The sequence below is a fragment of the Meleagris gallopavo genome, chromosome 4 (assembly GCF_905368555.1).
Source record: "Meleagris gallopavo chromosome 4, MGAL_WU_HG_1.1, whole genome shotgun sequence".
Lineage (NCBI taxonomy): Eukaryota > Metazoa > Chordata > Aves > Galliformes > Phasianidae > Meleagris > Meleagris gallopavo.
In genome coordinates, this window is record NC_139407.1 from 15,078,698 (window position 1) to 15,104,318 (window position 25,621).

General features: G+C 42.1%; 3 protein-coding genes across 4 annotated transcripts; 1 reads left to right on the plus strand and 2 right to left on the minus strand.

Moving 5' to 3' along the window:
- The first annotated feature begins 3,373 nt into the window (after window positions 1-3,373).
- LOC104910574 (putative E3 ubiquitin-protein ligase HERC4) lies at window positions 3,374-22,852 on the plus strand. Of its 2 annotated transcripts, XM_085222264.1 has the most exons (23): window positions 3,375-3,557; window positions 3,803-3,935; window positions 4,771-4,847; window positions 5,224-5,445; window positions 6,502-6,593; window positions 7,126-7,256; window positions 8,016-8,161; window positions 8,505-8,581; window positions 8,885-8,982; window positions 9,894-9,953; window positions 10,386-10,488; window positions 11,005-11,188; window positions 11,516-11,673; window positions 12,813-12,908; window positions 15,167-15,265; window positions 15,343-15,468; window positions 18,006-18,143; window positions 18,231-18,397; window positions 19,214-19,280; window positions 19,492-19,565; window positions 20,460-20,643; window positions 20,999-21,098; window positions 21,740-22,852. In XM_085222264.1, exons 1-23 carry the CDS (start codon window positions 3,467-3,469, stop codon window positions 21,952-21,954), a joined length of 2,838 nt encoding a protein of 945 aa, XP_085078390.1. In that variant the 5' UTR covers window positions 3,375-3,466; the 3' UTR covers window positions 21,955-22,852. The 2 variants fall into 2 exon arrangements, with proteins under 2 accessions (XP_085078391.1, XP_085078390.1); XM_085222265.1 differs by lacking the exon at window positions 12,813-12,908 and having other exon boundaries at window positions 3,374-3,557.
- On the minus strand, window positions 16,735-17,436 carry PIGY (phosphatidylinositol glycan anchor biosynthesis class Y). Its single transcript, XM_010709629.4, has one exon. It carries the CDS (start codon window positions 17,434-17,436, stop codon window positions 17,200-17,202), a length of 237 nt encoding a protein of 78 aa, XP_010707931.1. The 3' UTR covers window positions 16,735-17,199.
- On the minus strand, window positions 17,444-17,898 carry PYURF (PIGY upstream open reading frame). The gene is made up of 2 exons (XM_085222266.1): window positions 17,711-17,898; window positions 17,444-17,585 (listed from the first exon to the last, which is right to left on the minus strand). The coding sequence occupies exons 1-2, from the start codon at window positions 17,866-17,868 to the stop codon at window positions 17,444-17,446; spliced, it is 300 nt and encodes a 99-aa protein (XP_085078392.1). The 5' UTR covers window positions 17,869-17,898.
- Window positions 22,853-25,621: the final 2,769 nt, after the last annotated feature.

Below are 25,621 nucleotides of genomic sequence, written 5' to 3' on the forward strand. Positions count from 1 at the left end.
GTACCTATCCCCACAGTGATCCTGGAAGCTCGGTTTCTTTATGTGGACATTTATCTAAGCTGCAAGGCCTGGCACACACAGCTGACTGCAGGGCACCCTCAGCAAACGAGCTTACATTTCTGGGACAGGCCAAATGCAAAGAACCCTGTCTATATCCAGAGCTGGTCATATACAGAACTCCAGTATGTATACACAGAAAGCCTTTATCATTTGTGTATATTTTAGACAGTCCTGTGTACTTAACATTATGAATGCTTTCAAGCTGGTATACAGCTGCTATGTTCTGATACCACATACTTTGTTTCCTGAAAAAGAGCAACTCTACTAACACAACTTACAAGTGCTCCTCTACCAGCGCAGCTGTGTTGAAATTCTAGGACAAGACGAAGGGAGTCATCATACCTTAAATCACAAATCTTCCTAGTATAAACTAAGCCTAAATAATATATAGTACTACAGCTCACAACCAAGGGAACTGCCACAGACCTTTGGAGATGATGAAATGATGACGTGCAGTGCTGAAGATGACTACTTTGCACTTCGGTTTTCACTGCCTTCATTAACATTTGGCTTCAGAGTAGCTCTGTTTTCAACCTAATAGTGCTGCTTTAAGGTTCTCTTCCCTGCCTATATGATCTGGTTTCATTGGAGATAAACTGTCTCAAAAGGGTTTTGTGAGTCCTGACAACAGAAACTTCACTTCTGACTTCCAAGAGGTTACTAGAAGACAGGCATCAAAAAGCCTGTGAGGAAACACATCACTTTTAGAAAATGTTTGTGTTCCCTGTACAATGGCTAGTATAACTCTTGTAAAACACAAGTAAAAATTGAATTGCTTGTAGCAAGTGCCTAGTGCTAAAATCTTGTTTCATGAAGAAAATTCAAGTCCTCAGTTGATAATTTGCACTGATAGGAAAAGATTTTGTTCCAGGAATAACTCAGTGGAAAGGCCTGTATCAGTTATTTCATAGCTCCGAGCACAACAGTATATGGTATGCTGGTATGGTATGACGGAAATCTATCATCCTTCATACTGCAGCACTAGAAAATGGCCAGACAAGGGGAAAGCTACTCAGTGATCCTGATTCTTTCCTATGGTTTTGTGAAGATATCTCTACATGGAGTTGTAAATTCTATGCTGGTGTTAAGGAGACAACTGCCAACCTTACCAACACAGCTCCCAGTGCAACCTACTTCTATAGTGTTATCTAAATCATTTCCAGGGCATTGAAAATGGTTCTGGCAAAGAAGAGGAAGGTGGAACCACACCCACACATCGGGGCAGACCCTCTGGTAAAGTTAAAAAGGGAAGGCATATGTCATTGACTTCACCCGTGGCCGTGTAGAGAGTATTTGCAGTTCTGCTGCTCATAGCTGCTCACTGCTGCCCCGCAAATTGTTCAAATTTCCTTCCGCATAACAAGGAAAATGGAAGGAACACAGGAAGACTCCCAGTCTGTGACGCATTTGATTGCTTACCCAGTTAGTAAAATTATTATTCATGATCTCTGTGTTGAGTGTGTTTAGGCACTCTTTGTATTAGTCCCACTGCAGCTCCTTTGTGAGCCAGCTCAGTCTCACTGATTTCCATTACAGCTATTGGCAGAAATCTATATTCCAACTGAAAGTCAATTAGAATATTGCTTCCTGGTTTTGTTTGTTTGTTTGTTTTTAATAATAATATCAAATGCATACATCAATTTCCTGCAGGCAAACAGCACAGGGAGTATTTGTAACAGCAGCTGAAGATGCAGACCTGGTTCTGCTCCTTCTGACATAGCAGTGCAGCAAGGGTAATCTTTTAGGAGCCAATAATTACACCGAATGTCTAAGCAACGTGCTTCAGTGCTTTTATGGCAATAATTTGCCTTCAGTGCAAGTTAAATTGTCTGAAAGGAAGCTGTACGTTTCAATGACCTTGTGCTTGTCTAAGCATGACCACATAACTAGCAGTTTGCTTAAAGGTCTCTTAATAACAGTTTGTAACTGGAAGGTGTGTTTTATTCACTATATATCCTTGTCACTTATTTCAAGTGGGTTCTTTTATTTAATTGACAAGATAATTCTAGGCAATGTTGTACTTAAGGCTTTTAAAAGTGGTTTTTTTTCTTTTTCTTTTCCTTTTTTTTTTTTTTTTCCAGAAAGGTGGTTGTGCATAATTTCCAAAGGCAGTTTCAAAATCACATGGATTCTGCTTAAATGGAATTTAAATTAGTCATTAAAAGTTAAGCCAAGAAAAAAGAGCAGTCACCTTTCTGACTGCACCACCAGTGAGCTGTTGAGTTAAATTTCTAGTAGGCATGCTGCTATAGTACTTCCAGAGGGTTTCTTAAGCATATCTCCTTGTATGCCTTTGGCTAGAATTGAATTGTTTGGGACAATGTCTTCTATACTTTGCATAGAGAGAAGAATTAACTGTAGATCACAGAATCACATAATGGCCCGGGTTGGAAGGGACCTTAAGGATCATGAATCTCCAACCCCCCTGCCACATGCAGGGCCACCAACCTCCCCACTTAATACTAGACCAGGCTGCCCAGGACCCCATCCAACCTGGCCCTGAACACCTCCAGGGACGGGGCATCCACAACCTCTCTGGGCAGCCTGTTCCAGCACCTCACCACTCTCATAGTAAAGAACTTCCCCCGACATCCAACCCAAGTCTTTCCTCCTCCAACTTAGAACCATTTCCCCTTGTCCTGCTGTTATCTACCCTTTCAAAGAGTTGACTCCCAAATAACAAATCATGTCAACCTGTATTTTTTTTCCCTTTATCAGACTACTGCTGCACCTTTATTCACTTCAAGTTCATTGGTGCATAATATCCTTCTCATATTTTCCACCAATAGTTTGTTTTGAGATTAATTGCTCTGCACTGAACTGAGATGTACAAATTTCCATGCACGGAACCATAAACGTTTTCCAAAACAGCTGCAGGAGCATTTGCAGCATAGCTCTATCCTAAGCTCCTGAATCCAGGCGCATTTCACTAACATTCTCTCAATGCTTGCCAGAAGAAGTAATGCAGATGTACAGTCAGTATGTGGCTGTGCTGGACATGTCTAGCTCAAGAGTTCAGACTGCATAACCTTGTATTTAGGATCATATACAATGGTTAAATCCAGAGCCTTGCTTGATTGGCATCTGCTCTCCTCCTGCTGTCATTGCAACCCAGAGCAAAGCTCCCATCGCCTTCTGTGGCAGAAAACTCGGGGTATAGCAGCCGGGGTTCTGGAGCTGGTACTCTCCAGCCACAATCATTAGCTCAGTTTAAGAAATCGGAGGCGCGGGAGAAACCAAACGGGGGCCTTTCCCACTCGGCACCACCCGCGGCAGGCGACGGCGGGCAGGGCTACCCGAGCACGGCCAGCTTTCGGTTTCCATTTCCCCAGCGGGGCGGGGCGGGCAGCCCGGGAGCTGTCCGCAGGGAAGCGACAGTCGGGCTCCGGCAGGTCGGCGTCGCGGGATGGCGGGAGCGCGGCAGCGGCAGCGGCAGGCCAGGCGGCGGCAGAAAGGGCGGCGGAGCGGGACCCCGCGGAGGCCGCCTGATGCCGGAGGTGAGCTGCGGGGTGACTGAAGGGACTGGGACGGGGCATGGTGTGCATGAGGGGTGATCGCTTTTAGAGCCGGTGGCACGGCAGACAGAGATGGCGAAGTGTCTTCTAGTTGTTGCCGGAGGGGTCGGCTGATGTGCAGCAAAGTGGGATGTTGAAGCCCCAGGGGACGTGAGAAAATACTGCTTAGGAGGGAGCAGAAATGACTAAGGAGCCCCACGATGTGCTCATCTCTGCTTGGTCTGCAGAACGCATGCAGGTAAAGGAAAAAGAGATGGTGTGGTGTTCGAACTGCGATGAGACACATGTTCTCATTTACTCCAGTAATGGGAAGCTTTATGAACAGTGGACCACGGCTCCAGACAAAATCTCTAAATCAAGGTAAGAAGCTTTCACAGGGCAGTGGTCAGAGAAAATGGCCCACTGTTCCTAAAAGTAATGTTCAAGAAACTTAGGCATAATCCTAATCTAAAGAGGAAACTCTCAGGCTCCTAGAACCCAAAACTTTCTCTTCATTTTTGTTCAGCAAGAATTCTCTGACTCTGAGATTAACACCAAGATCTGAGCTGACTGAGATGCAGTTGTTACAGGTTCCTCTCATAACTTAGTAACAGTTGGTAGATGTACCAGTCCAACAGATGACATGTAAATGACATTTAGGTTAAACATGAAGAAAAACTTTTTCTCTCAGAGAGTAGTCAGGCACTGGAATGGCCTACCCAGAGAGGTCATGGAGTTACCATCCTTGGCAGTGTTCAAGAGGCATCTGGATGAGGAGCTGTGAGATATGGTTTAGTAGCTTGTGGTAGCAATGGTAATGAGAGGATGGTTGGACTAGATGGTTGATTTCAACCTTGTGATTTTATGATTCTATGATTCTATGTGGCTTGGGAAAGCTGTGTGTGAAAGACCCAAACCCACCTGAACCTTGCCACTGGTCTATGAGGTTGACCAGCTTGTAAAACTGGTAAAGCTGCTGGCTTGTTGGATGGTGCCGTTCAAGCTTCCTCTGGTGCAAACCATGATCAAATCAGTTTGTGCAGCTGAAGGAGGATGGAGTAGGAGCAGAGTGAATCGACTGAGAGACAACCAATATTTTTCTGTGTAAATACTTCTAAACATGCTAGGACATGGTGAGCAAAATATTTTCTTCTTTTACTTTGTCTGATGGCACAACGTCTGTTTTGATTTGGTATTTTTTCCTTATCTTTTGTAGTCTGGTGAAAGAACTGGAAAACCACAGTATTGTTCAAATAGCCTGTGGAGACCATCATTCCATGGCACTGTCCACAGGTAGCCTCTTTTATGCGCTCTTTTCCTCCAAATGAAAGTTGCAATTGCCAGGCTTGTTCAGAAGGGAATGTTTGAACTACATCCAGTAGTCAGTGACACCATCCGTGAGCAATTAGCAATAGGCAGGAGACACAAAGTGTTATTGCTGTCAGGTATCTTTCCTTCGCTCTTGGTGAATTATATAGGCTGCATGGGTCTGTCTTGAAGGGGACGGAAGGACACAGGGAGATGTAAATACTGACTGTGGTCTCACCTAGGAGCTAGATCTCTGAAACCAGCACTGATTCTCACTCTCAAAGTACTAAGACTCAAAGAAGGCAATTATATGGTGATTTTTTTTGTTGTTATGTTGTTATGTTGTTCTGCATGCATGAAGGAGGGGCCCTCTTTACCTGGGGCCGGAATACCCATGGACAGCTTGGAGTAGGGAGCCAAGACCCACTCATCTCCAACCCACAGCTGGTGAAAGGCCTACAGGGCATCCCACTTGCTCAAATTGCTGCTGGAGGAGCTCACAGTGTTGTTGTGTCACTCTCTGGAGCTGTGTACTCCTGGGGAAAGAACAATTTTGGACAGCTGGGACTTGGACACACAGAAGGTATGAAAAGAAAGCAGTTTGAAAGCAGCAGGAAGACTGATGATTTTTTTCACAGGCACAGGAATGGTTCAGGAATGCTAAGACTGTTTGGAACAGCAGTGGGCAGCAGAGACTTGGGAAGAAAGTATAGCTGGATAAGTTTTTTCTTTTGAAGCTGTTGCATATTGACCAGGAAATGCATGCAGAGACAAGAGATTTATGGGTTATATCTCTGCAGAAAATTTGCCAGCTTCCTCACAAGGGCAGCACTGATCTCTGCTTTCTGGTGTCAGCAACAAGACCCAAGGGAACAGCATGGGACTGTGTCAGGGAAGGATTAGGTTGGGGATTATGAAAAGGTTCTTCACCAGAGGGTGGTTAGGCCCTGGAACAGACAGCCTGGGGCTGTGGTTGTCTCCACGCTGCCAGAGTTCAGGAAGTGATTACGCTTTCAGATATGGCATTTGATTTTTGAGTAGTCCTGCATGGAGCCAGGAGTTGGACACGATGATCCTTGTGGGTCCCTTCCAGCTTGGGAGATCCTGTGATTCTACGATCATTTTATATGGACAAGTGAATAGGCTGGGACCATAAAACTATATGTCTCAGAGATCTCTTTTCTGGCCTATTATATCTCCAGGCAATCTTGCATGAAATACATTTCTTTAATTTTCTGTGAATACAGGGTGAGAGAAGAATTTGTCTTCAAGTGTAGAAGGCTACTGCAGAATTCCCTTAGCCAGAACCTGAATAGAACCTGAAATTACTGGAATATCAGTATGTCCATCTTTGGGAAAATCAGATAAGCCAAGTACCTTTCGACAAACAAATGTGAAAGTGCTGCATTTTATTTCAAACTTAGTTAAACTGAATAGAAAAAGTACTATGAACAAGACAGAATATGATGAGAAAGGGTTTGTTGTAGTGAAGGGTAGAAAACAACTCAAAATGAAGTCATAAATACGTGAATTGCTGTAAAATAGCAGTGTAAAATGCTAAAATGTATTTACTAAATCTTTATTTGTGTGAGACATCTCAGTACATTTTCACTTTAGCTATGCTGTGTTTTCTTTCCAGATAGGGACTGCCCATCATACGTTGAAGCATTAGAGCACTGGAAGGCTGTATTTATCTCATGTGGGACAGACCACACTGCAGTTCTCTCCAAGGTGAGTCTGAAATTGAAACTCGCAGAGGAATTGAAACAGCAGCTCCTGCTTGCATTGGTCTGGAGACAATCAACAAAGAGTGCTAACTGTGGTAGTGGGAAAATTGGCCTTTGCTCAGATTCACCTGCATACAAGCTCTCACTGAGAGATGATAAATGAGAATCCTGCATTAAAGGGGTACAGTTCAACTCTCTGTACTTTCTGAACATACTTTCTTTTTCCATAACATGCCAGAGACTTAAGAAAATGTGAATAATAGCTAATTCACAAGGGTTTGCTAATAGACGTAAAATTCTTAAGCAACAGGGAGTTATTTTCAGGAGTTAAATGGTTTTTCTCAGAAGTTAAAGGATTTGGACATAAATACAATGTAAGATTATGTTTGATGCAAAGTGAACTCTTTTTCTGTTTGAATCAGGGATGTTTCTGAGGCCACGCCCGTACAACATGTTATGTATTGCTGGGTCTCACTCTTAATGGTGATCATTTGAATGCCATTAATAACGCAGTTATTTGTTTCTTCACCTACAAGGATGGCTTGGTGTATACCTTTGGAGCAGGAGGGGCTGGCCAGCTTGGTCACAACTCCACCCGGAATGAATTAACTCCTCGTGTGGTGGCTGAACTGTGGGGAGCAAGAGTTTCACAGGTTGCCTGTGGAAGGTGGGAAAGTACCTTAATAAAATGCCTTCTAGGTCAGAGTCTCAGATGAATCATTGAAGAACAATAGGGAGGGAAATTACCAACATGCTTAAATCCCTGTATTCCAGTAGGTCAGTTCTGTCATTGTCTTGTCCATTCTTCACTCACAATCTGCCCTCCTGTCACAGCTCATGTGGAAGGAGAACCCTCAGCCAAAACCAAGTGTGGGGAAAGAGTTGAAAAAAACACCAGGAGCCCTTGGCTTTTGGTATTTCTAGAAACAAAGGGTGTACTGGGTTCCAAAGGACAGAAGGCTATTGAAAGGCTGAGTGAGAAAAGTCACTATTCACTTCAACAGACATGGGTCCTTAGAAAGAACCAAGGAACAGTGAAAACTATTGTTTCATTCTACCTTTCTGGAACTGAGACATAAAAAGTCTCCAGTTGACTTTCCTGGATTTTAAGGCTCAGCAACGTAGAAGTTTCACTTGGAAAAAAGTGGAAGAAAACTAGCAAGGCCTAGTGGTTTAATTTTGTATGCAGAGCCAGGGTAAATCACAAACATTAGAGGATAGTATAGGAAATTGGAGTCTGTATTTTTTTTCTGCAGAACATTTATACAAGTAAGGGTTCTGTGACTTCAGTTAAAGAGACTATAGTTGGACGACCCCACTTTTAAAGACTAGCCTCAGCTATCCCCTCTGAAAATGTGTCTGTAAATTTTATTCTGACTATTTTACTGATATTAACTTATTGTGATAATATTCTTTTTCTGAACAGGCAGCACACCTTGGTCTATGTCCCATCTTTGGACAAAGTCTATTCGTTTGGTTCTTATCAAGGACAGCTGGAAAGTGAGAGAAAAGCTAATCAGTTGATACCACTGCCCATCAATTCACCAGAGGATAATGGGAAATTCTGTCAGGGTAATGATGGCTATAGATGTGTATGAACTGTATTACTTTCTTCCACATCAGGCAATGGGAAGGTGTTTGCTTTCTTGATTTCTTGTTCACATTGAAAAACTGATGGCCTCCAGTGGCTTACACTATATCTTATGCTTGCTTAATTGTCCCAACACAGTCTAGCAACGTGTAAATCTATTTGCTATTTGATTTATCATCATGAGTAATGGCCACATAGGATCAATTTTAGACCAACAGCTGAGTTTTTTTTTTTTTTAAATATGCCACTTCTGGGCACTGACCTCTATGCAGTAATGACTGTGTCTTCAGATGTTCATATTAAAATTTTTTTACACTTTCACAGAAAACACATCACAAAACATGATTAAAACTACTGCAGAAGAAAAGGAAAGTATCATTGGTCTTCTCTTTGAGAAAAAGGTATGTGTATATTTTTTTACAACTTCAGTTTTTGACTACTGTTCACATTCCTTATGGAAACTTTTTATTTTTCTATACTGCCTTTAGTGCTCCAACTTAAAATATGTCTCTTTGCACTTTGCGTCCTTAAGACCAGAAACTGACTTGTATTGCAAATATAAATTTGTTTTTTGCATCTGGATCATGCTGGGACACTATTAATTTTTTTCATATTTAGGCTGATATGTTATCATGGTAATTAGCTTTAAAAAAGCTAATCTGCTAGATCTTTAATCTCATTGTATGTTCATGCATTTCATGCAGAATTCCTATCCTTTGAATGGAATTGCCACTCTGAAGACGAAAGAAGTGAATGCATGGATTTCTAATTCCAGTTCACAACAGTGGAAGACTATAAAAAAGTAAGTTAGAACTCTTGTGACTTTTTTTTCCCCCAATACATGATTTTTGATAAAAGAAAAAAAAATTACTATTTGTTGAAGAATCCTGGAAACTAATGTTCAGTCAGTTAGCTGAGACCAGATCTTGTAGCAGAGCTTATTACTTAGTTTTTGCAGTAAGAAAATGCATAAGCAACAGCTATTCAACATTTAAAGAATGATTTAAAGACCATTTAAAAATCTTGACCAGTTCAGGTCTGGGTGTTTCTCTGACCACTTTTAGTATGGTTTGGGCCAGTTGTTCTGCACCGAGAAGAGTGAGGGAGACAGAGACTGCTTTCCAGATGTTGCAAAGCCCAACTGCAAATGCTTGATTAAGAAGCTGTTTTAGTCAGATAGAATAGAACTAAGAGTACTGGTAATGAATAAATGTTACTTCCCTACTGAGAATCCAGTTTTCATGCAGCAGCTGAATTTCCCATTGGTGCACTGCAGATCCCATCCATGAAGAGATTCCTCCTCTCTTCCACTGCATTGCCTTTTACATTGTGTAACAAATAAAATCATGTCCTCTCCTGACTTGTTTTGATGTTATCACTATCATAACCACCACCTGTGCACAGCACAGGCTGGTACAAGGCACTCAAGGAGGTTCCCTATGACAACTATACATGCTAACATAATAACTGTTCCTGCTTTAAGTATAAGGCCAAGCATGGGAAACACAGTTTTCTGAAGATCACTAACTCCACAAATAAAATGCCTTCTGCAATGCTCTCAATATAGTGCTATTACGAAAAGTTTTACATGGGCAAGTGCAGATAGACTTGTACACGTGGTTTTTTGTTCTTTTGGAATTCATGAACTGAAGGTACTGCTTGTGTTGAAAGGACTTGCTTTAGTTTGTTTTTTCTTCTTTTTTTTAATCTCAGGATTATCAGACTGGTCTTTTCATCTGAGGCTTGCATCAATGGAAGTTTCTTGGATAAAAGGTAGTGTGTGCTGACTAAAATTAGGTTTTTACCCACTAATCCTACTAAAACTTGTTGTTGAAGCTCTTACTCTAGTAGATTATCCCACAGATACATTTGACAGATTGTGATAATGTCATTAGGCAATATTTCAGTTCCCAAAGGGCCCACAATAGCTCTTCCCAGTACTGAAGTGCAAGTCACTTTAGGGTGAAATGCAGGAAGTCTATTATTAACTGAGCATCACTACACAACACAGGAAGAACAGAATATTAATCAGGTCACTCCACAGTGAGAATATCTTTGTAGAACAGATAAAGCTGTACTCAATGTAGTTGTGGGATTAACTTTTCTAAATGTTTTCAAATGTTGGGTTGCTTCACTATTCACTCAGTTATTAAAACAGCTTGTTTGTTTGATTTAATTTTTAATTTATTTTTCCCTTCGTGACAGAGGCAAACATTTCAGAACCTCCAAAGAAATCTCAGGTGTAGACATGGCAAAAGTGCAACGCTTTTATAAGAAGATCAGCAAGAATGCAGAATTCTACCAGGAGGTAAGGATTTGATGCAAGGATTCTAATTACACAGACACTGAGAAACTGTGGGTCTGACTGTCCTTTCCCTCAGAAGTTTAGATTTTCCCAGTCTTTTACAAACAAACCAAACCAAACAAACAAACTTTCAGGAAACTTCATGAAGAGAAGGCATAGTTTGTTTATTGTTCCCAATGAAGCTGTATACTAAGGAGATGGGATTGTATGAAAGTCATAGCGCAGGGCGCAAGCCCTTTTCCAAAAAAGCTGACAAGCTCTCTACAGAGGGAATTTATGGGAGAATTATCACAGTCTTTCTTCTAATAGAGCAAATATAGAATGAATGAGTAACTCAGAATCAATCTGAAAACTCTGATTTTGAATTTGAATTGAATTTGAAGGTAGTATACTAGGCTTAGTGTGTGATGGAAGATTAGTGAACAAAATCTAGGAATTCCATACCAACCTAAATAGTAGATAATTTTGGCATAACACAACTGCATTTTTAATCTTTTCCTTTTTTTTTTTCTTCTGAAGGTGCAAAAGGAGATTAATAATTTACTGCCATCATTGTCTTCTTCTCCTGTTTCACCTGAAAATTTCAGAGTCTACTTGATCTTGCCTTTCCTTCTGCAGCAACAGAACTCCAACTCTTACAGTACTCTCAAGCTGCTAGCAAAAGCTATCCTGAGGCTCCGGCGGAAGGACCTGCAAATTCTTGGTAGGGTTTGAAGTTGATAGAATTGAATGATTTACATGTTTGGCCATTTTGGGCCGTTGAGCAGGAGATAATACTGCTGAAGCAATTTATTCCAGAGTTCCAGCCTGGAAGAAATGTTTTTGGTAGAAATATGGGGTCTACTGCAGAAAAAGCAGGCACAAAAAAAATCCTGTTTCTTAGCTTGAGGCTTACTAACTCTTAGTAGTAGTGTGAAATTAAGCATTTTATTAATTTGATAAGAAGGGAAAATGCAACTTCATCCAGAAATAGTAGTTATTTGCATGTTACCTGTAGTGAATATCTTACTAGCTGTTGTTTTATTTACAGAATGCCTGTGGTCAAATCTAGAAACAGACCATTTCAAGAATCTGGTTGTTATATTTAAGAGAGTTTCTCTGGACTCTCTGATTCAGTTTCTGTGCAGTTTCTCTGAGGAATACCCACAAAAAATAGAGACCCTGCAAATACTGCAGATTCTTTACCAGGTGAGAAGGTGCTTGGATCCTGAGATATGACGTATCGGTATGATTGAGAATATTTTAATCCTTTTTCTTTGTTGAATTTTCTGGGTTTCCTTCTTACAAGGAAACATGGTTTCTTGACATTGCTTCAGGATTCTTTTTAGCTCTGCATCAGCATGGCTTTGAAATAAATGAGTTGTCATGCTACCTACATACCCCAAATTTTGCTCTTGAACTGTGCCTGGGTGACTGTCTACAGAATTGAAGAACTGAAGCCCCAGGTGGCGAGGGGACACCTGCAGGAAGGAGTGCATACCTTGATGTGTGCAAGGCTATGGCTATGCTGTTCATCACACAGCACGCCTATTCCACTTGTGAGAATCCCTTGCGAGATCTCTCACCTTAGGAACTGCTTATAGCATCTAAATGACAGCCCACCAGTTTTGCACAGGACAGCAATAGTGTATGATGCTTTTAGAGTCTGCTACCTGAGAAATTATGTGGCCAGTAAAATTTGAGCATGTTTACCTTGTATGAATAAAGGGAAGGCAGAGGACAACAGATGTACTCTTCTCAAAAAATATCCTTTTTCCTGCTGAGATTTTCAAAGTTTAGGAAGGAACTCAAACTAACAGATAGTAAAAGAGTTGCTAAATTTTGTTCAGTATTCAGCTTCCTTTTGGCTGAGAATGCAGATTTGGGCCTCAACATTTACTCTTGAATGTATTTATCCACTGGATAAAATTCAAAAGTGCAGGAGAGTACCCTAAGCAGCAACATCATTTGCAGCCTTTCATGGTCATTCACTTCCAAAATCAGATCTTTGCCAGGCAATAAATATGAAAGCAAATGAGAAATTTCAGGCTCTCTTGCAACATGACAGACAAAAAATACCCTTCAGGATGGAGTTCTGTTAAGGGGTCTTTGTTGTAAATGAAAATTGCTTTCCTGTAAGTTTTTTCTTTGTGTGTGTGTGTGTGTGTGTGTGTGTGTGACTTGTCACTGTTGAGTGCTGTGCTACTTGTAGTGTTTCTATGCTTCCATTTTTGTGCTGGGTCTCAGAGCTATTTCTACTGAGATCCCTGTTACTCCTTAATCCTATCCTGGTGCATAGCTCACTAGCTCTGCTGCCAGTCCCATTCATATTGTGTCTGTCAATACAGGTGAACTCCAGAGCTGGTTTCAGGCTACAAGACAACCATTTCTATATACCTGAAATGAAAGAGATTATCTGTGGTTTTAATACCAGGGGCATATCAGTAAGTATAAAATCTTAGCTGCAGTATAAAATGCTTATTTCACTATTTTGTTTAATAAATCCATATAAGCAGAAATCAACTCTAGACTTCACCCCAGTGACAGTGCATTTCCCCACTTCTCCAGCTGTTCTAAATAAATCAAGCCATTTACAATCTCAGTATTTTAGCAGCTACAATAGTGCCTTTCCATTAATGAGCCTCTAGTTCTGCGTGCCAGTGTTGTTACCAGCATGTCCCTGCCTATAGCAGGGGGTTGGAACTAGAAAATTGTAAAGATCTCTTCCAACCCAAACCATTCTATGATTTTATGATTCTATCATATTAAGTAGATCTATTTGCTTCAAACTGTCAATGAGTACAAAATAGAACCACCAAGCATTATTACTACTGTTCTTGTGTACTTTTAGATGTTATGCCATTTATTTAACAGAATTATTATGAGGGCTCTTTAAACTTTTATGAACAAACCCTATTGAGCACTTCTATTTACTTGTATCTAAAACAAAGCAGTGGTCATAATAAAAAAATCTGTGAAATGGTTCACTTCTTGGTGATAGGAAGGCATGAAAATTAGCTACCAAACGCAATCAGTGTCACAGGAAAAAGCATGAATCATAGAAACACAGAATCATAGAATTGCTCAAATTGGAAAAGACCTTAAAGATCATTGAGTCCAATCACAACCTAACCATACTACCCTAACTAACAACCCTCTGCTAAATCATGTCCCTGAGCACCACATCCAAACGATTTATCAACACATCCAGGGATGGTGACTCAACCACTTCCCTGGGGAGCCTATTCAAGTGCTTAACAACCCTTTCAGTAAGGAAGTTTTTCTTGATATCCAACCTAAACTTACCTTGGTGCAACTCAAGGCCATTTCCCCTCATCCTGTCACCTGTCACCAGTGAGAAGAGACCAGCCCTGCTCTTGCTGTAAGCACCTTTCAGATACTGAAAGAGAGCAATAAGGTCTCCCCTGAGCCTCCTTTTCCCCAGACTGAACAGCCCCAGTTTCTTCAGTCTCTCCTCGTAGGGCACATTCTCCAAGCCCTTCACAAGCCTTGCTACCCTTTTTTGGACCTGCTCCAGCACCTCCACATCCTTTCTGTACTGAAGTGCCCAAAACCGAACGTAGTACTCGAGGTGAGGCCTCACCAATGCTGAGTACAGGGGCAGGATTACTTTCCTAGTCCTGCTCACCACACCATTCCTGATACAAGCCAGGATTCCATTGGCCTTCTTGGACACCTGGGCATAGTGCTGGCTCATATTCAGCTGACTGTCCATCAGTACACCAACGTCCTTTCAACTAGGCAGCTTTCCAGCCACTCCACCCCAAGCCTGTAGGGTTGCCTGGGGTTGTTGTGACCAAAATGCAGGACCCGACACTTGGCCCTATGGCCCTATTGAAACTCATACAGTTTATCTTGGCCCATCGATCTAGTCTATCCAGGTCCCTCTGTAATGCCCTTCTCCCCTCAGGCAGATCAACACTCCCTCCCAACTTCGTGTCATCTGCAAACTTACTGAGAGTGCACCCAATCCCCTCATCAATATGTTAAATATGTTAAATATGTTAAATAGAAACGGCCCCAGTATGTAGATACTATGGGCTTTGTTAGGCCAAAAATAGTTTTCTGGCAACTTGGCTGGATTTCGCATGCCAACTATGTAATTCTTTCATAAACTTTCATTAGCTAATGTACCAATTTTGTACTGATTAACCAGGACAAAGAAGGAAGATTGAAAAAAAATATAATACTACAAGTTAAATGGGACAGTTACCCGAAGTTGTTGCCATATGATACTAGAAGTGTAACACCTTGCACTAGATTACTCTGTATGCTGATCCCTTGTTGATAGGTTTTATTATTCACAATAATATCAACAGCCTTTAACAACAACATGTAACCTGAGCATCCTGGACATTTTTTCCTATGTGTTTTGATTTAACTCAAGTATGGAAGAGACTATTAAAATCACTTTCTATTTTATTCCCGAGGTACTGTAACACAAATGTCTGCACAGACAGTTCTGCAAAATTTCAGATGTCTCTCTGACAGGGTTTCTCACGCATGGAAATGTTTAGAACCTGCTTTTATAAAGTGAGCCTCTGTTGGTATAGCATACAAATACACATCAAAGGCATGTTTCAGAAATACAGGATGGCAGTTCAGTCTCTACACATATCCTTAAATCTGATTTTGCAAGTGAAAATCAACAGACCTTTTATTTTCATCTTTGTAATTTCAGCTGACAGTGCTGATTAAATATCCCTGCATTTTTGACATGAAACACAAGCTGGTGATTCATATTTTCGAACGCAACAGACTGTCTATGTATTTCAACACTGTAAGTATGGCCTTTTTCTCCTTCCCAATTTAGAACAGAGAAGCACACTTCTAACCAATAGTTATTTTATTCTTCAGTATCCAAGCTTACCCAGCATATTCCAGAAAGAGTGGATTTTTCCGGTCAGAAGAGAATGCCTCCTGCATGACATCTGGAATCATTTAAGAAAAGCGAAGAACAGCCAATTCACGCATCTCTTACAAGTAAGACATCAAACTATATATTTTTTCTTCAGCTCTAAATCTATTACTGCAGTGTTCTGCAGTATTGTAAGAAAGTTCTGCTGTAGACATAACTAAAATAGGAGAGTAGTATCATACATTCTTATTCCAAGTAGCTAATAAGCATTGTGGGTATAATTTAAACGCAATTAGCAGTGCTATTTACTGTGAAGTTGCTTTGGAATAATGTAATAGGGTTGCTCAGGAAACCAGTCAATTGGCGAATTCCAGTACTGTTACTGCTGGATTCACTTTACTAGGCTAATTTGCTTTGCATGAAAAACCTGGTGGACAGATTTTTCTTGTCAGCACTAGAGGCCAGCAAGTGACATGGCCAAAAAAAGCTGTTTCTCTCATGGTGATGCTGCCTAGAGGAAAAGGAAGAATAATGCCCCCAAGAGGGAGGAAAAGCTGATTATAACGCTGCTGTTTCTCTGTGATTTTATTTGTGGTTTCCCCTGTACGAAGGTTTTGGTAGCCAGATCTTCAGGTATGGCAGTGCCAGCCCTTTCCTGCAAAAGTAATTTGTTGGCTGACATGGGATTGGGACACCTGGTTCCCTGCCCAGAGCTGAGCTGAGCTCAGCCCAGGGACCAGTTGCCTGTGTTGTCAGTCACTGACTTGAGGGCTGTCTGGTATTGCACCTGTGTAGCAAGACATTACCCAATTCTGGTTCTTCCCAAGTGAGCCTTCCTGCCAGTGAGTTGTCAGAGCTTTTCCTTCATATACATCTAGGAGAAGATTCACAAATGGCTTCTAGAGCTACCTTTCCTTTTTTCTTTCTATCTCAGCTGAAAAAGGTGTTGTTTTTTTAAACATAGGCAATAAGGTCTGTGCTCTGTACTATGCTCTACATGAACCCCTCTCCATTGATGGCACAAAGAGCCCTGACAGATAACTGTGCTTACCTCGAGTAAGCCCTCCAATACGCCTTTCATGCATCCCAGCATTATTTGTGCAGCAGTAGCTGATCAGTATAATTGCTTTGTTAGTTTCTTGCCAGTAGACACTGGCTAAGATCTGCGATGTTTCCAACACAGTACTGCAGTTCTGATTCTTTTCAGCAGTTACAGGACATTGCGTCACTCCATTCTCTAGTGTTGCTGTAAATGGGAAAAGGAAAAGCTAAAGTATTCAGCAGAAGAATCTTCTGTTCCCTCTCTACTAAGGAGGAGATAATGTTAAGGAGAAAGATACTCGACACGTATCTAGAGCATCCAAACAAAATTATTCCTTCAACTCAAGGCCTGTTATCAAACATTAAGCTAATTTATTTCACGTTCCTCTGACACTAAGACAAATGCATTTCAATACATCAGGTCAAGGTAAACAAAATCAAAGCTCATGAATCAAAGAGAGATTTGCACCACCCCATGTTGTCACCGCTTATTATTTGATGTTATTTCAGTCAGGGTGCAGTTGTCTAGCACAGATGGTTACTCCCTAGTAGATTTTCAGTAGCCACTAGAGACACAGAACTTGAAGAGATACACTAGGAAGAAATAATGTTTGTTATTCCTTCTCCTCCTCTTCCTTTGCAGTAATTAAGTAACAGGCTTGTTGCATAGGACTGCATACAGTTCAGACACCACCAGGAAAATGCTGACAGTCACCAGTGCCACAACAGAAGTTTCAGATCAATTACGAGATCTGGCTAAATTAAACAAACTGTGTTGCTCTAGAGAAGCCCAGGGGGTTAGCAGAAGCACTATGCTAATTGTGCCTAAAAAGCTTAATTCCCATCCAAGTCCACAAGTGGAAGAACACATAAACCGGTATCGTGACAGGAAGCAGGAGGCTGTAGAAACACAAGCTGTTGGTGCTGGTGCAGCCCTGGGGGAAGGTTTCATCCACGCTCGCAGAGTAGAACAAGCCCGCTAGGGACAGGAGAGGAACGAGCACGGTCAGCGTGGGCAGGGAGGGGAGCAGGCCGCCCGCTGCCATCGGCATGTTGCCGTCACGGCTGCTCCGAGCCCTCTGCCGGGGGCCGCTTCCGCGTAGTCCGGGCTGCCTCCGGGATCATGTTGGGGATGCCATCGATGATGGGGTACGCGATGCCCAGCTCCTCGTTAATGAGCTCGTTAGTCGATTCTTCGTACCTGGGCAGCCGAGCAAAAAAAGGGGAAAAAGAAAACAAACAAACAAAAAAAAAAGGCAAGGGAGGCGTCAGTGAGCTGGTTTTGCCTTGAGGCCCGCCGCTCGCTCGCAGGCCCCGGGCCCTCACCTCAGCGGCCGCTTGGAGAGCGGGCACACCAAGAAGCGCAGCAGCGACGGCTCTAGCGGCCGCCCCGGCCCGAGGCCCTGCTCCTGCCCGCTCGCCCTGCGGTTCCTCGCCGCGCCCCGCAGCGCGACCGCCACACCGCGCCCGCAGCCGCGTAACATGGCGCCACCCCGGGCCGCCGCTCCGCCTCCGGTGCCCGGCGGAGCCGTTCCGGGCTGCGCGCCGCCGCCGCCGCGCTGTGGTTCCGGGACGGCTCGCTGCTCGGCCGCTCTCACCATGGCTGTCACCGGGCTCGCAGGTGTGGTTCGTGGGCGAGGAAGGGGCAGGAGACGGGCTGCGCCAGGAGCTCTTCACCGTCGCCGCCAAGGCCCTCTGCGATCCCCAGAGCGGTGTCTTCCGCCACTTCTCCTCCAAGCTGGTCTGGTTCCCCACGCAGGTAAGCCTGCTCTCCCGTGCCTGAGCCGAGATGCTCGAAGACAGAGAGGCGTAACTTCATCTCTTTTTTACGTTCTTGTTTGACTAGGCGTCAAGCCACGGCGACACCTTTCTGCTGGCTGGCACCCTCTTGGGAATGGCCATATATAACCATTGCCATACTCCCTTCCCCTTCCCCAGGGCTCTCTTCAAGAAGATGCGGGATGTAGAACCGACCCTGGAGGACCTGGAGGAGCTGATGCCAGCAGTCGGCAGGTATGGAATGTCAGTGTTCTAAGCTGTGAGATTCCTAAGGCAATTGTTAATTTTATGTGCAGCTACCACTGAAATGGGTCTTTTAGCTGGGTGATTCACACAGCAATCTTGGAAGCAGTACTAAAATGTATTAACTAACAGTTTCCACTATGATTTCAAGGTAGACCTTATGTGCAAGCACAGTTTTAACCCATACTGCTGGCAGGGTGCCCACATGCTGGGTTTCCACTGCTGAAAAATATTTCAGGCAGATATTGCAGAACGAGTTGCTGGTGCTACAACACTGAGCTTGTAAGTCCCTGAAGCACAGCATTCCACACAAATGCTATAAACAGCCCATCACAACCTCTACCCCAGAGCCCGTGACTGTGTCGAGGAGCAAGAGCCCTCCGTAGACTGACATGTCAGGTTGCCTGCAATGCTTTGAGAGACACTGCTCTACAAAACATCTTCTAGATCATCCCATTGATGGGCAATGCCATTCCTTCTTAAATTATCTTTGAAAGAAAAAAGCTGTAGTCTCAACCCATTTGCCACTGGAATTGATCTCTGTGTGAAATCCCCAAAGGGCATGATGATAGTCTTGTTTTGCATCCTTCACTGTCAAGACATTTCCCTCAGATGAGGGCATGAGAAGAATACGAGTTCGGTTTAGAGCTTTTTATGAAGATTTGGTGTGAGTAAAGATATTCTGCCCATATGTGTATTTAAATACTGCTTGCCAAAGAATGCTTTCCAGCCAGTTTGAGACAGTAATGAATTATCTTTATGCCCCTTCTCTATTTCCCCCTCCCCCCCTTTTTTTTTTCTTGAAAGGAACCTTAAGAATATTTTGAAGGAAGAATCTGAGCATAAGCTTGAAAGCCTACAGATGACTTTCGTGGTAAGACTTCATTGTGTCATTCAGATGAGCCATGCATGTAACACAGACAAAACACTATCCCATCACAAGTGATAAAAAAATTGTCTGTAAACTCTAACTAGCAAGGGTATAGAAAGAAAAAGTGATAGATATAGCTCATATATGCACATCACATATATAGACATATATAAAATACAGATTTAGTGTCTGATGTTTTTCTTTATTTGCATAGCTAATGGAAGAAGGAGGTTCTGTGGTAGAGCTTAAAGAAAATGGTGCCAACATTCTTGTCACTATGCATAACAGGTCAGTTTTATTTTTCTTATCCTGCTTCTATTATGTGTTTATGAAATATCATATCTATCGAAATAGCCTATTAGAAAATACTGAGTGTGAACAGTGTTGTTGGTCTCAGTCCAGCAGCAAGAGCTATGTGCTTTCAGATTGTGCTGTATGTATGCCAGACATAAGCAGTTTGTGCAAGCAGTGGATAAGACAGGTATTCCGGGACATCCTGGCATTGGCACAGTCATACCCAGCCTTACTGGGGAAATTCTTAACAAACATATAAAATATCACTGAACAACGTTTTCAGGGATATTATAGACAACTTGATGTATCTCTGTAAAGTTCTTTCACGAGCAAAATATTTCTTCCTTAGTTTCATATATGAAATATATCTTGTACATAACAAAAGAGGAGCAATTTATCAATGAGGTGTTGTGTTAACCTCAGCACAGAGTACAGAGAACGAGTCTGTGGCTTGAGTTCATGTGACTGCTCTCAATAAAGATTGGCAGTTGTATAATCAATGAATATACAGATGTTGTAATTAAGAAATATCCAGGCTAAGTAAGATTATAGCAACAGGAAGATAATAGATGGAAAATGCTTACCGATATTGCAGGCTCACAACATTCTCCACAAGGAGTGATCTCCAGGAAGAGATCCTTCCTTTGTGGCAGTCAGCACTTAAATGGGATCTAGGAGAGCTGCAGCCGGGCTCCACCCCTTTCCAGTATGACTGACTCATTGCTTGCCTCAGGTTGTCTATCAGAGGTTCAGGGCATGTTTCAGCAGTTCCCATACAGCAGTAAAGCAGGTGGTATGGAATAAAGAATAAGGAAAAAAGTTCTATATATTTCTCCTTTTCAAAAATCACTTCTTGTGCTGCTTGTAAGAATCAAAATATCTTCGCAGGAAGGAATTTGTTGACTTGTATGTGAATTACATGTTGAATGAATCAGTACAGAAGCCATTTGAAGACTTCATGCGAGGTTTTTCAAGAGGCTGCCCAGCTGAAAGCTGGAAGATGTTTCTCCCTGTTGAGCTCTCGATTCTTCTCCTGGGACACACAAATTATGACTGGCATCTGCTGAAGAAGGTATCGGTTACAAGCAGAGCGGCCTTCTGCTGTTACGCACGAGCTGTTTGCTAAGCATAAACTCTTTCTGTCCTGTTCTATTATTGGATGCGTAAGTCCCAAATACAAAAACAGTAGCTCAGAGGAATGTTTTTATCATTTGTATCATTGTTTTGATCAATTTCTAAACTACACTTTGTACAAGAGTATAGGGTAATAGAGATCAGTCTTAAAAAAATGAATGAACGGGCAGATTCCAGGCATGAGGAGGATCTGAACGCTATGAACGGGATTATGAAATTTATCGGATAAACTGTTGCTGCTTTCAATAAAAACAGAAATAGCAAGACCAATTTTAATTTTCTCTCTTCAACAGAATGCAAAATACGTGTACTACAAACAGTCACATCAAACCATCATGAATTTTTGGACTGTGTTTCACAAGCTCCCAGAAGAAAAAAAGAAAAAGTTTCTTGGTAATATTTTGACATTCTGAAATTTCTTATAGCTCTCCCTCACAAGACAGACTTAGATGCTTCTGTGTGAAAAATACTGTACTTCCAAACCGCTTTTCAGTGTGCTTCTAGTGCCCCTTCCTCCCACCCTCTACCCCCCTCCCCCCATTTTCTAGTGTAAGCCACAATTAATTGGCACAAAGAATAGCACAATCACAGTTCTGACCTTTCTCACTTCCCCTGAGGCTTGCTTAAACACATCCCACACTCCTGGACCTTCCAATTAGTTTATTCCTTGCTTTTGTAGAGATCAGTTGTTGGTCAGAGGGCTCAACTTTAATGCTGACATGAGCCACTGAGCTTTCTCAGAGGATCACAGAAGATAATTCATCCTTTTTAATTGGGGAAGGTCAAACCTAGCTTGGCTTTTCTCATTCACAAAGTCTGTATAAGTAAAAGGTTCAGACTTACTATAAATCAGTAAAAGACTATTATATTCAGGTACAAATTCAACAATGCCAAATAATTAGCTTGTGTAAATAGCTGTATGTTTATACTGACTTTCCTTCATGTTTTTCATCTTTCAATAGCGTTTATTAGCTTTTTTTTTTTTTTTGCTTTAAATTTACTAATTTGCTTCCCTTTCCTCCTCTTTTGTTTAGCTTTTATATCAGGATCTGATCGAATCGTTCCTTATGGACTAGAGTATTTTGTATTTTTTATTGAAGACCCTCTGTGTGAAAATCCAGATAATTCATATCCTTCTGCCCGTACCTGCAACTACACTCTCTTTCTCCCCAAGTACAGCAGTAAAGAAATACTTGAGGAAAAATTACTCTTTGCCATAGAGTATAATGAAGGTTTTGGCTTGAGTTAACTCTTGCTCAGGAGCATGTTAAAGCACAAACAAGAAAACAAGTGGTTGTTTCACTTGTAAAATTTTTCCTGATTTGTTCTGGTGTAGTGATTTCTATTCTGCCTTATTTTTACTGCACTTTATAAAAACACTTGAGTATTCAACTGAGAATGTTTATTGATTGCAAGAAGCAACTCAGTAACCAATTATATTTACATAGATGCTCATCCTGTACTTTAGTGGTCTTATTTAGCTGATGAGCTTTCAACAGTAAGGTTTCTGTTATTTGTATGTTACCAAACACACAATCAGCGTATGCTAAGCAGTAATCACTGCAAGAGGGAGCTAGAGTAACATTTTCATCTGTATTAGTTTAGGATTCTTCTGGAGAATAATCCAACTCTAAGGAACCATGTTCCTTCAAACTTTGAATTGAGGAGCAGCCTGTACTTACCTGAATACGGCCTTTGAGTTATCTGAGAGAAGTTCTAGGATGAGGACTTGATCATTCCTAGAGTTTGTCAGGACAAATCTATATTTGTAATGGATGTTTTATTAGTCAGTGTGATAATATTTGTTGTGCTGATTTGCATCTTCTAAGGAGTTGGTTGGTAATTAATAAACCAGAATTTTAGGCCTGCAAAACAGCTCTGACTACAGAACCTTGTGAATATGAGGCTTGTGAGGCTGCTGGAAGCTCACTGCCAAAACTGACACTTAGCAACAGCAGGCAAGATGTAAAGGCAGGAGGTTTATTTTTTTCTGTATGTTTTAATTTATGTAAAAAATATATATTTATTTAGAGAAAATGGTTGTGATTTTTCAGCAGTCCTCTTTCATTTCTTATAGTCAGTGGTCATACATGTGTAACGAAGGCTTTTACTGTGCTAAATTGATTGATTAAATTTCTACACTCGTGGTTGTGTGTTCCTCCATTATGTGACTGCCTGTGTGTGACAGCATATCCATTTTCTATCCTATATATAGGTGAGCCCCTCACAAGGGGAACCAAAGGTTAATGTAAATGTGTTTCAGACAGGTGCACTGCATACACTGAACAAGTCAAGGTCTTTTACATTTCATACGGAAGGATCTTTATATGAATGTAGAAATGTAGAGTGAGAAGATGACAGTTTTCACATCCTCCTCTGCCTAGACTTTGTGTTGTACACTACACACAATGCCCTGCTCCAGAACCACTGCACCTTAGTGATGAATAAAGTGTTCTACTCCCATGCTGCAAAAGGTTAGGGTCTGTCACTGTAAGCTTCTCCAGGAACACTCAGGGAACTAGCCTGTTGCCATCTGCCAGATACACTGGTGTGTTTGTAGGTATGGGTATCACAGCAATGCCCCTAGTTGAAGCTAGGGGCATTGATAAAACTCACAGTGCAAGATCAGGTTGCACCCAGAAATATGTCATTTGAAGACAAGTGAGAAATGTGAGAAAGGCAATGCAGAGAAAATAACTTTTTTTTTTTTTTTTTTTTTTTTTAATACTACTTCTCAGGTGACAGTTCAAGGACACTGCTCAGAGCTTTCATGTGACAGCTCCAGCAGCCTTTCCCTCCATACTGTCACAGCCTGTCTCAGAGAAAAATGTGCCTCCAGGCCTCTTTTTGCTTCTCTCAAAGGCCCAGAGGATTGAGCCTAGGTTCAGAAAAAGAAACCAGGAGCTAGGCTTTCTAAAGGGCTTGGCAGCCACAGTCACTTAGATGTCTCAACTCTGCAGCAGAGCTTTTAAAAACGTGTGTGCTAATAGACTCAAAGCCGTGTTCCATGTGCATCCACAGGGGAGCCTTTGCAATGAAATAAAGTACAAAGCCTGCTTAATGAAAATAGACCATAAAAAAAACACCATAGCAGTGATATCCTTTGTCACATATAAGGATATTCAAATTACAGGGATTCCTCCAGGAACATGTAATTTTCACAAGGGTGCATGTAAGTAAGGCGAAATATTCTATACCTCAGTAGGCAAAAAATACTACTGCAACATAGTGTCCATCAGTGAGACCAGTAAGGAAGATAAAGAGCCTCTTGTACCAGGGAGGTTACTACTCCAAAATGCCTATTATATATAAAAACAGTAAACCCTTTTTGGCAGTGATTATTTGGGCTCAGTGCTTTATTTCTTTAGGAAAGGAACAGTTTCCTAGGAAAGACTTAGGTGTTTTTCATGAAATTCCAGCTCAGTATAAAGGACTTCGTTGCATATTAAGAAAGTTGCAATACAGCAAGCAGTGTAGAAAAGCTGCAAGCTGTCACCTCAGGTGCTGGTGTGTATAGGTGTGTGGGGAAGTCAGGTACACAGCAGTGGTGAGAGGAAGAGGGGTACAAATGGCTCAGAGGATGCCAGCTGCCATCCCAATGGCACAGAAGGGACACATGCCCCTGCCCTGGGCAGCCTGCTCAAAAAGAAGTCCATGTGGTCTGCTCAAGGTGTCTTTCTTTCCATGTTATGTGACAAGAGTCACCATCCCACCCCTGGCTACCACACCGTGACAGCTGACAGTTGTCACAGCTTAGCCTGCTGCTGCTCTTTAGCAGCCTGCTTCTGCCTGCTTCATTCTGTCTTTCTTTCATTTATTTAATTATTTTTAATGCTTTTCTAAGCCTCTGTTATGGCTTGGAAATCCAGAGCTATCTTCTGTCCTCTGCAAGTCCATAAAAGATGTATTCTGTTCAGATTTTGAAACAACCCATCAGAGATTAAATGATAATAGGTTTATTTAGAGCCTGAAGGAATTTCCTTATCACGTATGATGCAACAGCACATGGGAGATTAAATCCCAGAGTACCTTTCAAGGCTATTTTTAATTTGTCCTCAAATCAGCCCTGCTTTTATTAAAGACTTTCCAAAGGAGCAGAGTAGAGCACTCTGTCATTTTCTGAAATGACTTTGAGCACTGAGCTGCATCTACATTTTCTCAAGCAGTGCTTATTATAAAATATGTGAAGAAATACGTGAGTGAGCCTGATACTCAGTTGTGTTTAAAAGGCTTTATGTGGGGATCACAAGTATACTGAACCTGCAGTGGGACTTTTTCAGACTGCTCTTGTGATCCAAACATCACCTGTAGAGACATGCAGGAACTTTGCAAAACAGCAGATGCAGAGCGGATGTGGGGTGACCAGGACACCACACAGAAAAACCACTTCCATGGAGGGCAGCCAGACCCCACCTTGGCTGCTGGCATGCTGACAACTGGCATGGGCAGCTATCCCTGGCTGATCCCTTTCAGCAGAAGGCTGCCAGTAGCACCTAGAAAAGGGCTCTGGTGGAAAATACCTACCAGGAGAGGGTTGACAGGGCAGCTGAAAGCTGCCAAGTCGTATGCCACCACTGACATCCATGCAGCTCTTCACACTGGGCAGCCGCTTAGCTGCTTGGGGCAGGAGATAGATGATTGATAAATTAAGATGAGCTGTAGATTTGGGCATCTCTGGATATTTTCTGACCTGCTGTCCAGATAAATTCAGTTTCACGTTGAAGGAGCTCCTTTTTCTCAGCAGGATGACCTCAGCCATTAAGGAAAGGGCGAGCTTCCTTTGACCTCTTGGGCAGCCATTACCACCAGTGGAACGCAGGCCCGAGCTCTGGCTGCCTGATTCCGCCCGGAAAACCAGGGACGGAAAAGTCGTGGCGCTGCCAGACGGAGCCGTCACGAAGGGGCTGCCCGCGGGA